Source organism: Corvus moneduloides, chromosome 2, assembly GCF_009650955.1.
Source record: "Corvus moneduloides isolate bCorMon1 chromosome 2, bCorMon1.pri, whole genome shotgun sequence".
NCBI classification, from domain to species: domain Eukaryota; kingdom Metazoa; phylum Chordata; class Aves; order Passeriformes; family Corvidae; genus Corvus; species Corvus moneduloides.
Window position 1 is genome coordinate 4,369,281 of NC_045477.1, and position 12,906 is coordinate 4,382,186.

General features: G+C 39.9%; 1 protein-coding gene across 7 annotated transcripts in view; it reads right to left on the reverse strand.

Annotated features, from left to right (window-relative positions):
* Nucleotides 1-3,424: 3,424 nt before the first annotated feature.
* DCAF6 (DDB1 and CUL4 associated factor 6) overlaps nt 3,425-12,906 on the reverse strand; it is a 77,688-nt gene continuing 68,206 nt past the window's right edge. For 6 of the 7 annotated variants that reach the window (XM_032095966.1, XM_032096004.1, XM_032096015.1 and 3 more), the window contains 4 exons: nt 9,594-9,750; nt 7,985-8,073; nt 5,368-5,473; nt 3,425-3,872 (listed from right to left, as the gene is read on the reverse strand). In XM_032095966.1, coding sequence (XP_031951857.1) covers nt 3,808-3,872; nt 5,368-5,473; nt 7,985-8,073; nt 9,594-9,750 — 417 coding nt within the window. In that variant the 3' untranslated portion in view covers nt 3,425-3,807. The remainder of the gene's footprint in view (nt 3,873-5,367; nt 5,474-7,984; nt 8,074-9,593; nt 9,751-12,906) is intronic. The other variant, XM_032095984.1, reaches the window with a different exon arrangement.

The window sequence follows — 12,906 nt, forward strand, 5'->3', positions numbered from 1 at the left end:
ACTGGATGCTTACACCGATAAAGGCATTTGTGCGTGTTATAAGTCATGGAAATAGCTTAAAATTTATTTCACCCCACACTTCAAAGACTCGTTCAGTCTCTGTTTGGGCAGAGCAGTGACCTCACACGTGCCTCTTGTGTCTTGTGCCTCTCATTCCCTGTCCTTCAGCTGAGGCTTTTGGAGTTGGCCTCTTGTCTGTGTGTGACTGCATCAGGAGGAATATGGGCTGGGACCCAACTGCTGCTAACTGTACCTCATTTTTCAACAGTGCTGCCAGCTCTGCCCACGGAACAGGACTATTCCCAAGGATTCTTTGTGACAGCCTGAGCCTCAAAGACTGAGCCTGGCTCAGTGGGATCTTTCCAAAAAGAAGTGGCTTTGTAGAATGAGCACTCAGCTCTCCCAGGCAGCCCCTCTGAACATTTCCATCCCTTGCACACAAGCACACATACTCAGTGGTTATCTTGTTGGTGCAAGGCCAGTGAAACCCCTATTGAACATTTACTTCTGCAATTTCTTCCTCAAAAATATCCTTCACAAAAGTGACACCTGAACCTCGCTCTTCCCAGCAAACAAGCACTGACAGTGCTCAAGCGCACGCGCAATCCTCAGTCCACACAGCAGGAGAAGGTGCTCCCTGTATCCTTATCACCATCCTGTCCATCAAATTTGGGAGCTTATTAGAAAATAAACATTTTGGATATCTCTTTAAACATCCAGCTAAATCATCTGGTCATTTGATGCTCAACAGGAGCATTGAGGTCTGTAGCTTGTTGGTCTTTCCCTCCCACTGGCTCGCTGCGAAGGAAGGATGGTGGTCTCCAGTACGGTGTCACCATGGCAGGAACTGAGCCAGGGCGCCGTCCCCATCCCGGATTTTTGCATCCTGCGGGTGCACACGGGACACGCTTGTACCAGCGCAGCAGGAACGGGGCACTAGAGGGAGCTCCGGCAGCACTGCCCACCTCCGAGCCCCAGGCTGGAACCGGACCCTGAGCACAAGATTGGCAGCTGAACTTGGGAGGCCTTGGGGTGGCTCATTACTTCGATTAACTTCTGTGCACATTTGAATAACATTTTCAGATATCCTTTGGCTGCTACAAACTCTAGAATTACCAGCATCCCCCCTTCTGCCGACAGCTCCTATTAGTGTATGGTTCTAGGAACTGAGATTTAACCCATCACATAAATGTTAATTAAAAAAACCAACCCAAACACTATGGATTATCCTAGTTGTAGAAAAACTGCTCAAAAAGCTTCAGCAAAGTTTGAAAAATCTTCTAGATATTAAACTATTTCTCTTAGTGAGATTCAATCCTCCTTTTAATGAGTAAACCCGCAGCTACGCATCAGGAATTAAAGCTAATATTTAGCCTTTGAATAAATAAGAGACATTTTGGGAATAATGTGCCTGTTGGGGAACTCTGGAAAAAAAAGACAAGATTATTGCATTTTGCAGGATCTTTGCTGGCAATTCCTGTAACTAAAGCAAAAGTGGCAAAAGCAGCTTTTTTATTTTTAGAGAGACATCCACAGTGATTTAGTAAACCTCTCTGGGGAAGACAAAAGCTATCCTCTCCATATATTTACTTGAGGAAGAATTCATTTTCAAGGCAAAAAATTAATAATTTCTAAGTAAGAAGAGTCAGGCTTCTGTAGAAACACCAGAGCTATTTTTGGAAGAAAATACCTCAAATATCATCTACAGAGAACCCAACTGCATCAAATATTGTGTTACTGTATTTCATTCACAAAATTGCTCAGGAGCCCCAGCAGTGGAGCAGACAACCCTACTTTATCTATGTACTAAATACCTTATATGTATTTCCTGTATAGTTCTTATAATCTAATGAGAGCAGAACCCCTGTTATAAAAATTCAAGGTTAATTTGCATGTGGTAGAAAAACACTGCTCAGTGCAGCGCTATGAACAGCGCTAAACCCCTGTGTTTCTCCCTTCCCAAACAGATCCACCACAAAGTCATAAAATAGTCTTTCATTTCTTGCTGATCTAAACAGGCTTGACCAAAATGTTATCTCATGAGAAAAAACTAGTTATGCTCCCTTCTCCCACAGAAGGGCCACTTACTCCACCAGAAAAGACAGAGATCCATATTATCTGTCACTTTCACTCCATTTCCTTAACAAACAAGCATCTTACCTTGACATTTTCTACTCTCCCTTGTTGGTGTTAGATACCTTCTCAAACACTTAGCAGATCTCCATCCTCTGTTGCACCGACCTCCCGAGGATGTGAAGTCTCTTGGGTTTCACTGCACTCCAGTGTTTGAGGTGTCCATTCTTCTCAGCACCCTCTGCCTCCAAAAACTTCTTTGCCCAACAGTTATTTTCTCCTTTGCCAAATTCTCTTCACTGGATCACTTTCAATGCTTCTAATAATTTGCTCTTCCTCAGTGATTTTAACTTCTCCTTTAAAACAAACAAGGAGACCACCCAGCCACCCTTATCCATCTCCTCACACTTTTCCTCTCCCCTCATGTTATTCTTCCCTTGCCCAAGTATCTTCACTATTACTGCCAGCTGAGTTCCATATAATTGCCACTTCTCCTCCCTCACAAATTTCTCTTTATCTCTTTCAGTTGTTTTATTTTCCCTTCTCTCTCTGTTTCTGTGCTTTATATCCCTCCCCTGTGCCCCTTCAGCCTGCCTGCACTGTGAATCAGGACATCAGAATGTTGTGCTAATGTTCTTTTTTTATTTGGTGTGGGGAATTCCTTTTGTTGATGTAAGCAAAGTTTGTGAAGCTTGTGTGATGCATGTGTATTTTAATGTCAACAGGGTAATGAAGGCTTCAGTACCCTCATCCCCCTGATTTAGAATTCTTCCCAGCATTCTGTATTCCCAGTGGAGCCTCTCAGCATCTGCCATCCTTGGCAAGAAGTGCCACTGAGCAAACAGCTCTTCCCACTGCTCCACCTTCCTTCCTTCACTTTCTCTTACCCATTGCCATCCGAAAATTTATGGAGGAAGGGTAAAGCCCATAAAACAGACTGAAGAGCCTTCCCAAATAATTACAGCTAGGAAACAATGTACAGGAATTTTCAAATTCATGTTCCCCAAATCCAGTGGAAATTAAGATGTATCTGCTGCTGTTGCAAAGAAGGCAAACTCACAGATGTATCCAGGAAAGACAACTGTTTCACCAGCATTACAGACCCAAGCGCAGAGAATGGGAAGTGGCACCCTACAGCTGAGGGAGAGAGAATTTTTGCCTACATTTGGGTTTCCTGTGGAAAAGCAAGAACTAAGAGATGGAGGGGTCTCAAAATCCCCAGCGCTCACTGCAAGAAATAATTGTATTTGTCACTTCACAAACATTGTAAGAAATTATGCAAATACTGCAAAGGCAGCAAATGGTTGTAGTTACAAGGTGATAATGGCTGCACAAGGAAAAACCACAGAACTACTTAAAACAACCAAATCTTTTAATTAGAAAGCAACAAACATGCAAACAGCAGGTATAGAAATTTATTTGAACCAACGTTTTTACTATAATGAAAGTTACTTTAAAACATTGATCCAAGCTCTCACATTTGCTGTTTAGGGAAAATATTGCACTTGGCATCTTCTAGCACCCCTCATACATGGCAAAACATTTTAAAAACATTTTTGCTTATTTTAACTTGCACACTCTCCCCAAGTCATGCACACAGTCATTCAAAAAACCAAAAGGTTAGGTTATCCAAAAGCAATACCTCAGAATTGCACTAAAGCTCTGTAAGGAAAAATATAATTAATGTCTTATACAAATTTCATTGACCTCCAGGTGCTCACACACAACTGGTGGTTACTCTTCATCTTCGTTTTCGTTCTCCTGGCCAGATCCTTCTGATCTGTCACCTTCCAATCGGTCTGCAAAACACAGATTTAGTAAAGAGAACTTGCAAAGTTTTCTTTTTCTGGTAAATATTTATAACATGCTGTCTCCCTGGGCTATTACACAATGGGAAATGGCTGTGGGTTTTACGGTAGAAGAAAGTCTGTGTGGACTGACAGCAGAGAGTGGGTAGAAATCTTACCACAAGAAAGGAGAAAAGGAGAAATGCCCTAAAGGATTTCCAGGCATGAAAGCAAACTCTGTGTACAAAAGCAAAAACCTTGTAGCTGCTGACTGGCTGTCAGCACAGAAAAGATGAATGCAAGCCTAACGTTAAACTGAGATGGTAACTACAAGGGACAGAAGTGCTGTGCTGGGGAGCTGAAGCTACAATAGCTACAGTTAGAAATTTGAATAGTCCAGAAACTGGGGGATCACTGCCTGTCACTTCAATACATCAGGAAAAGTGCCTTTTGATGTAAAGATTTAGAGAAAGGCAAATACAGAAATGTGTGAGGGAACATGACTGGCTCAAGATCAATCACTCAAGCAACATGCAGTCAGGTTAAGAAACTCTCCACCCAGCCGTAACAGATTTTTGCTGAAATTGTTGTTAACTCAAGTGTTGGGCAGTTCTTCTAGTATTTCATTCAAAAGAGATAATGACAACTGAAGGAAACACATGGAGGTGTAGCACTGAGCTGGACACACAGCACCCTCCTGGCTCCCAGCACTCACAGAGCAGCCAGAGGTGAGAGAGGAGCAGCAGCTGCCACCAGGCACAGCTTCCTTCCCACCTCACCACTGCAAGCCACTGCTCTGCTCAGCCAGAGTCCCCATATTCAGTATCTCCAGTCACTTTCACCTTCCTCCACAGGTCTGTTAGGTTTTTGCCCCATGTGCCATGCCAGTCTCCCAAAACACCATCTCCTTGCTTCCTACACAGTGTGTGATGTCTCTCCACTGTCCTCCATCCTCAGGGTCAATCCACTGCATTCAACCTCTCCAGCACCAACATCCAGTTCCCAGTGATGATTCCTCCATGCAACCCTCTTTTCACCAGTTTCAGCCTCCTGGGAACTGGAGGGACATCCTGCTGCCCTAGGAACAGCTGCCAGCAGCCTCAGCAATAACCTCCTACAGTCCTGTATCTTCACACCCTCCTTAACCCCACACAACTCCAAGCCCACAATCACAGTCAGTTTATCTTACAACTCATTCCAGTCCTCCCCAATAGTTTTCCCATCACACAGCACTCAAAGATCATTCCTGAAGAGAGTATTTTTCAACATCTAAAAATACATGTTGCTCTTTGTTTTGAGACAAAAAATAACAGCTGCAAAGATGTTGCAAGTCTCACGCCAAAGAAGCAATTCCTAAGTACTTCTGTTAAGAGAACCTTGAACAACCCTTGAATCTTCTCATCAACCCCAAGTACAGCCATGGGCAGCTGAAGGTCTTGATGATTTCCCAATCCACCTGCTATTTCACAGACCAGTGTTGTGGAGAAGCTCTTCAGAAGTCTCTCACCTGCTCTTATATGATTCAACGAAGCCAACATTCGGAGCATGAAGGAAGCTGGAACAGTGATGGTGTTTCTGGTCTCTTCCAGCATTAGTTCATTACGAGTTATAACCTGGCGGCAGGGAAAGGAAAAAGCCAGCATCAGAAATGAACACAAAATTATACTGCATCAATATGGGCTTGTAGATACAAAGTTTCTATGCAAAAGTCATTTTATAGAGACCAAAATTACCATAAGGGAGCAATATTTTAATAATTGGTATTGAATACTGTTGTCTGTGGTAAGAAAAGTCAGACAGTGGACTCTGCCTGCAGGTATCCTGTTGTCTGCCTAAAGAATATTCTAGTAAGATCATGGTTCCATTGTCCACATGCATGGCAGATATTAAGACGAGTGACTAAGAAAAACTTTGGAAACCTTGCATGAAGTAAAGCAGATTGATGAGAGAAAGTGCTGTTTCCAGATGGCAACTGTTGTAGAGAACAGAGTTCTAGCACCAGTGCTGGCCAAGAATGTGGGAAGGAAAAGAGATGAGGTTACCCTCAACTCCTACCTTCATGCTGCTTGAAACTTTTGGAGAAAATCCAAGGAACACAAGCCATTTTCTATCCCACTTCAGGAAAACTCTTTAGCTCCATAATTCTTTGTAAACAGATCTACAGCTTGCTTCTAAATGACTTGAAAGAGCCAGATCCTACTGTCTCAGTTTCAAGGAAAAAAAAACCTGCTAATGAATACTTTTAGCTCTCTTCCCTCATTCCCTCCTCATGGTACTTCCTTGCCATTCTTCTTCCCATAAATTCTAATCCCACACTTGTCTCAGCTTGTCTAAGCTTGTCTCAGCTTTTAGCCTGTATTCTTTTGTTACCATTAAGGACAAAAATTTTTTTAGGTGGAGACAAGTTCCGACCATTTTTCAATCTTTGCTCCCAGATCAGCTGCTGTAAGACAGGAAAATAATGTAATTCTTGCTCTTCCTGAGACTCTTCAAGCCTGTTCCTCTTGTGAGGAACATGTTGTTGCAAATGTTTGCAGCGCCCTTCTCCCTTCCCAATCAAAGCACCTCTTTTCTGTCGTTCTCACCTGTTTGCCAGGCTGATCACTCCCTAACAGAAGCAAACTGAGAAGGCAGCAGGCTGCTGTTTATTCCTCTTTCACCCCCTATTTCTCCAGTGCATCATCAGTAACATCCCCTGACAACCTGCTGCTGAGGATTTCTCTCTATTCAGAGGTTTGTTCTCATCCTCACTGTCTTTTCCTACTCACTAAGGTCATGGCCTCTCTCAATTTTAAATGCAGTTCTATATCTATATGGAACTTGCCTCAAACACTGTTTTCTCCCCAGACCTTCCCCCTTCTATGGAAAATTCAGTTTAGGTATGTTGGACACTTACTCCAGCCAAACTTAACATGGTGAAAACTATTTTATTGCTATGAACATCTCCTGTCCTCTACACAGGTATTCCAATAAAGGGATTAAATTAAGAAAAAAAAAACATGTAAAATTACAAACCGCACTGCAGTCAATTCTTCTGAAAGTTCTAAATTTTTTATTAAAGAAAACATAACTCAATATCTAAATCATTTCTAATCATTAGAAATAAAGTGAGAGAACTAAAGTACAATAATTACTTTTACCACACGTTTATGGTTAGAAATACTTCTAAACCCCAAAGGCTCCAAAACATGTCACGACTAAAGCTGTCACACAATATGCAAAGAAGCGTCACTTCGCTCAGTGCTAAAAAAATGGGAAAGGTTCAAAACTCACAAGTGGATGGTTTGGGGTTTTTTCAAGGGATGTGGGGTGGTGGCTAAGGGTTGTGGGTTTCTGTTTGTTTAAAATATATTTAGCGCTACTAAAGAGAAAGAATGATTAAAAACCACCCAGTGTACTATATCTGTGCTGCCCAAGAGATTTCACCAAAAAAATCCCCCAAAGTGACCACCCCACAACCCAATCTGTCCTACAACATTGCTTACAGAACACCATATAACATTTTGATACATTATATTATGTGATTCACTCAAATATGATTATTCAGCAGTCAGCTATATGGTCACCCCAGGCCAGTTGCTGTATCCAGTTATTGCTCTGAGGGCAACATGGAAATAATGAGTTACATAACTTTACGTTGGACTTTTATAAACTGATTGGGCTTCCAATGTTTGCTTTATTCCATGAAGTTCCCATTTGCAATCTTAACTCCCTTTTATGCCACTGAATATTTAATAGGATTGATTTTTGCACTCCCTGTTGTTCTGTATTATTTCCTTCAGTTTATTTCCTTCACTCTTCCTGTCGTTTATTTGTTTAGAGACAAGCACTACATTCATTTATTAATTCCTGCCAGTTTTCCTTCAATATCTGAATGTTCACACTTCTTCCAACTCCTTTCATGTACATAATACCAGATCATGTTATATAATTTCTAGGAGAGCTGATGAAATGCAAAGTGCCAAGGATATGAAAGTCAGCTGTTCTGAAGGGCAGCTGTGTATTTGTAGCTCATTTGTCGAACATTAAATAACTCTGCTAATTCAGTATCAGAAATTTGTACCAAAGGCTTTCACAGAATTAAAGATACAACATTACCATGAAAAAGGAGGAAAGGTTCTTACCTCATCTGCCAGTTTTCTGTTAAAAATCTTGGATTCTTCCAATGGCGACCAAATTTTTATATCATAATCAATACCCGAAGAGGCCAGAACTAGAAGTAAGTAAGAGTAATTCTAAATTAAATGTGTTATGTGTTTATTGGTATTTTCTGCCCTTAAATGGAAGAAAAATACTTCACTTGAAGCATTTATTTGCAAATGTCGAATCTCATGCTGAACAGAGCTTGTAATTACCAAGCCTCCACATGATAGATTATATGGTTTTGAATCTATCAATATATATATATGAAGAAAACAAATGCAAGCATCAACAGCCCCCTGTTTAAAATATGAAAAAATCACCAGAATATACAAAAGATAGAAGCAGAAAGTAAGAGCAAACCCAGCCACTACTAATACATTTCTGCTGGTAAATAGATGCATTAATAACAAAGCTTTCGGATTTGTAGAGCCAGGTAAAAAGACAGAACCAAGATAATTTCAAATGTACATTTGATAATTTCAGTGAATTTCATGTAAATTTATTTGATATTTAAGTATAAAGATGCAATGGATGCTGTTATAAGTAAGGTATGAAAAATGTGAAAAGTCGCAGAACATTCTCTAGATCATTGCACAAAAACCACTACAGGAATTAAAATTCCACAGAAAGGTCTCAGTAACTGGGAAACTGAACAAGATCAACTGTCCTACAAGGAGGATGAGCTCTCTTAATGACACTTCCAGAGTGTGACAGGGAGACAGTCACACTCCAACAAGAAACCAGCAAAGCTACAGGGCACTTTGAAACGTGCTTCCAAAGGGAGTATATAACTCAGGACATTTACAAGAACTCAATTTCAGTAAAAAATTTAAAAGTTCAAGGCTTACCCTATGTAGGACAGTATTCCATGTTTCTCCAAACTGTTAGAAAAACCCCCAGCCTCTTCTGATATTCTGTTACAGCTTTACTTGCTAATTTACTAAGAGCTGACTATTACTATACAGCCATATAAGCTGTGAAAAAAGAAGTAACACAAATACTTTCTCTGACTGTGTCAGAAGCTGCAGGATGGGTCAGATTTTCCAGCTACATGCAATTCCTTCTACTATTTGGTCCATCTTTTCTCTGAAGGTTTTCCTCTAAATACAAATAGAATTTCTATGAATTTCATTAATTCTTCTAATCTCACAATGCCAGTGAGAGGGAGACACCCACTTCACTCCATTTTTTTGAACAGGGCCAAGCAGACACCAGATTCCAATATAATTTCCCAAGTATTGCTGGCATTTCAGCAACCCCATGTGTCCCTCCTTAGTGTAATGGAAAACATTTTCTGTGTTGAGGGCAGAAAAAATTTGAGATTCTTCTTATTACATCTGACAATACTTCTATAAATTCTATGTCAGGAGTAATTTGATTTCAATAAATTTTTGAGTAAGGAGGGATTTAAGGGCCAAAGGTCATTAGTAAGAGGCAAAATTAATAGTATTATCTGAGTTACATGGAGAAACATGAACAATAGATCATTAATCATTGCAATGCTCTGTTGAGACAGAGTTTAAGACTGAGCTTTAAAATGCTCTAGTGCAGATAAGCTGGACATGCAGAGTGTCAGAATGCTGCTCTTACTGGGGTCAAAGGGGTGAGGCTGCAGACAGTTCACCACGTGGTTGTCAGCCTCCAGCAGCATGAGGTGCTCAGCAGTGTGGCGGTCCCAGATGAAAATGTGGCCGCAGTCTGAACCACTCATGACAAAGTTGGATCCCCAGAAGTTGGCTTCCTTTATCTGCAAGAAAAACAAAACTTTTTAAGACCCAGCCAGTGAAAACCCCATCAAAGATTACACTCCTGCGTCTGCAATAACACTGCTGCTGAAGGAAGAGCTCTGCCCACGGAGAAACAACATTTAAGACATTTTAAAGGAAACATTTAAAGAAGAATGATTAAAAAAACTTAAAGTTTTAGATTTCAGAGCAAAGTAGCTGCTAACAGGAAAAAAAAAGAGAGGAGTTGGGGCAGACTGAGCAGTTTGAAAACAAATGTCAGCAGATCTGTCACTTTCTAAAGTGACAGGTACGATACTGCAGACAGGGGTATGCAAAGGAGTTTCTAGGAAGAGTTTGGCTAAATTAGAGTGTGTGACAGGCTAATGCCTGGGGAGGATTTTCCATTTACAGAGAAAGAGGAGACAAGACAGAAGCTTATGAAAACTTGGGGGTGGGAATTAACGAAATCAAAAACTTAGGAATTTTTTTCTCCCCCCTCGCTATAATAAATGAGATAAAAATTAAGACCTCTTAGCCCAATGCCAAAATTAAGTTACGAATCACTGAACAAATGCAGGCATCCAGGTAGAAATGACCCGTCAGCTTCACGTATTACAGCAAGAGTAGATGAAAGTGCCTCCCAGTCACAAAATGTGGTATTGTATTATTAGAACAGTAAGTATTATAAGTATTATCAGAACTATGTTATTATCTGATAATAATTTAGGCACATTAGCTGTATTTTGGTATGGATTCATAATTTATTTCTTACATTAAATATACTGTTAGTATTTCTTGTATATTATTTATAAACCATTCTATGTGTGGTGAATGTATTATCTGTTCATTGTGCATTTACTAATTCAGTGGGAAAACAGAAGCAGTTTTGGAACTGACTGCAGCTGAAGCATTCTGTCCCATGAAACAGAGCAGCAGAGAAATGATCAATACTGCAGGCCAGGAGAAATGGTAGTAGGATCAGATATCCATTTCCTTGAAATATAATGTTGATACTATGCTACACGTGCTACTTTCAAGATACCCTAATGATTACAGCCTGAAAGAATGTGCCTTATTCAATTTCTGAGCCAAAAAAAGCCATCCTAAAATACTTTTTTTCCAAGAAGTAACCATTAGGTTTCCTAAATGTAGAATATTCTTTCCATGCCAAGGCCCCTCTTGCCTTCCCTTCCTATAAAGTTGTAACCCAAATGATGTCAAACAATTAGGTCACTTCCTTCACTAAAGGTAAGAACCTTCTTCAGAAATCACTTCTGATTTTACTCAGAGTAGGACCTCAAAATAACCATGATATAAATTTGCTGTCCTGTGTCCTCTACAGGTCTGATGGGGTGGCAGAGGGAGAAGGGACACTGCTTCAACAACAGTCAGAAAACTCAGTCACGAGATGTGAGCTGAGAGCTCCACAATAGTCTGGTGTTTGTGCTGCAGGAAAAAGCCTGCAAGGTTGAAGTGTAGATGTAGAATTATTTTTTTGAGAGTCAGCAGTACCTCTTACAAACTCTCTTAACTGACAAACACTGGGCAAGAGAGGTACCTGTGCAAGCAGGAGTTTGCTGTGCAGCAGCTTGCAGAGTTCACACAGAGCATTTCCACTGCTGGAAGTTCAGTTTGGCATTTAAGAGGAACTCCAGCATTAGGGACAGAACTTTGAGTTTGAGACTATTTATGCAGAATCCTACTGTGAATTATTTTCCAAGTAAGGCTCTAAAGAGGGCCATGGCTATATCCTTCTCTTTCTTTCTGCACACTTCCCTCAGAAAATGCCTGAAGAGAAGGGCAGAGACGCTGCCTTGCTCTGTGCTTTGCCTCAGCTACCTTGATACAGACTCCTATTGGAAAGTCGAACCCTTAGTGCTGTTAGAAATATGTGCTTTATTTCCAGCCTAAGTATGCCCAGTTTTAAATTTCAGGCTCAGTAGATCTTTGTCTATAGAGTATGTCCCAATGACTGCTGTCAAGGCAATAAAATCATCCTGATGTATCTAAAAATAAGCTGCATTCCTGAGTTCTCTAATGAATTCCAATATATTAATCTTTCAGCAGCTTTTGTCTTATAGCTCCTCTTAATATATATTTTGATTATCCTGTTACATCTAGATTATCCCCAATAATAAAAATCTTTTAATTTTATATCTTAATTTTCAATGATTACCTCCTCCTGTTTCCTTTGTATTCTCTTACTCATACTTCTCAATACTCGTAAAATCTAATTTTAGCACCACAGAAATTCACATTTAAAAATTTCAGTTTTCAAACTCATATACACACTTCTGTATGTAAACACAACTTATGCCATTTATCATTTACACTCAGACATTCCACTGAAGAAGTTTCTAAAAGTCATTGTTTTAAAAGCGAAACTATGAAAAATCTAAGATTGCCAAATTAAGTCCTCAAAAGTAAGGAAGAACCAGAATTACACCATTTGCCTGCATAATCTTAATTTTATATATATATATATATATATATATATATATATACAGAAAAATTATATCCATCCATCCATAAAAATGATTCATGTAATTGACAACACAACTTCATCCCTGGGCTGCTCAGGTGTGTAGGAAACAAAGATTTTTTTAAGCTGTCTCCTTCACAAATTTGAAAGGGAAATATTATCAGCCCTTGCTTTCCAGGAATGAGGGTAGCACTCAGGTTGAAATGAAGTTTGCAACCATAGAGACCAACAGGGAAAATAAAATTACATTTTCTTTCATTCTGTGCATTCCTTGCCGTAGATGCTTGTGTGAAACAAAAGCAAAGAGACCAACCCACATCCCCAAGAAACCAAACAACAAAATTTGTTAAATAATCTATGTAATAACAGATATGCAGACAGAGACTGAATTAAGACTTAGATGAGCTCACTTTTAGTATCTCTTAACCACAAAGTGCTTGATGCCAGGACTTTTAAACTAACAAGGGTTTGAGCAATTAAAATTGATTTCTGAAATACAGTGCAAAACTCCTTGTCATAAATCAAGGTTTATTCTAAGCCCTGTTGTTTATGTAGACTGAAATATGTATTTAGTGAAGCGTTTTTCCCAGTGTAATCAAAGCTATTCACACAAACCCTAGAAAATGGCTTTGGGGGTAAAGGGACTACTCCTCACATCAGCTGCAGAATAACACACCAGCAGCTACTTCTGCAA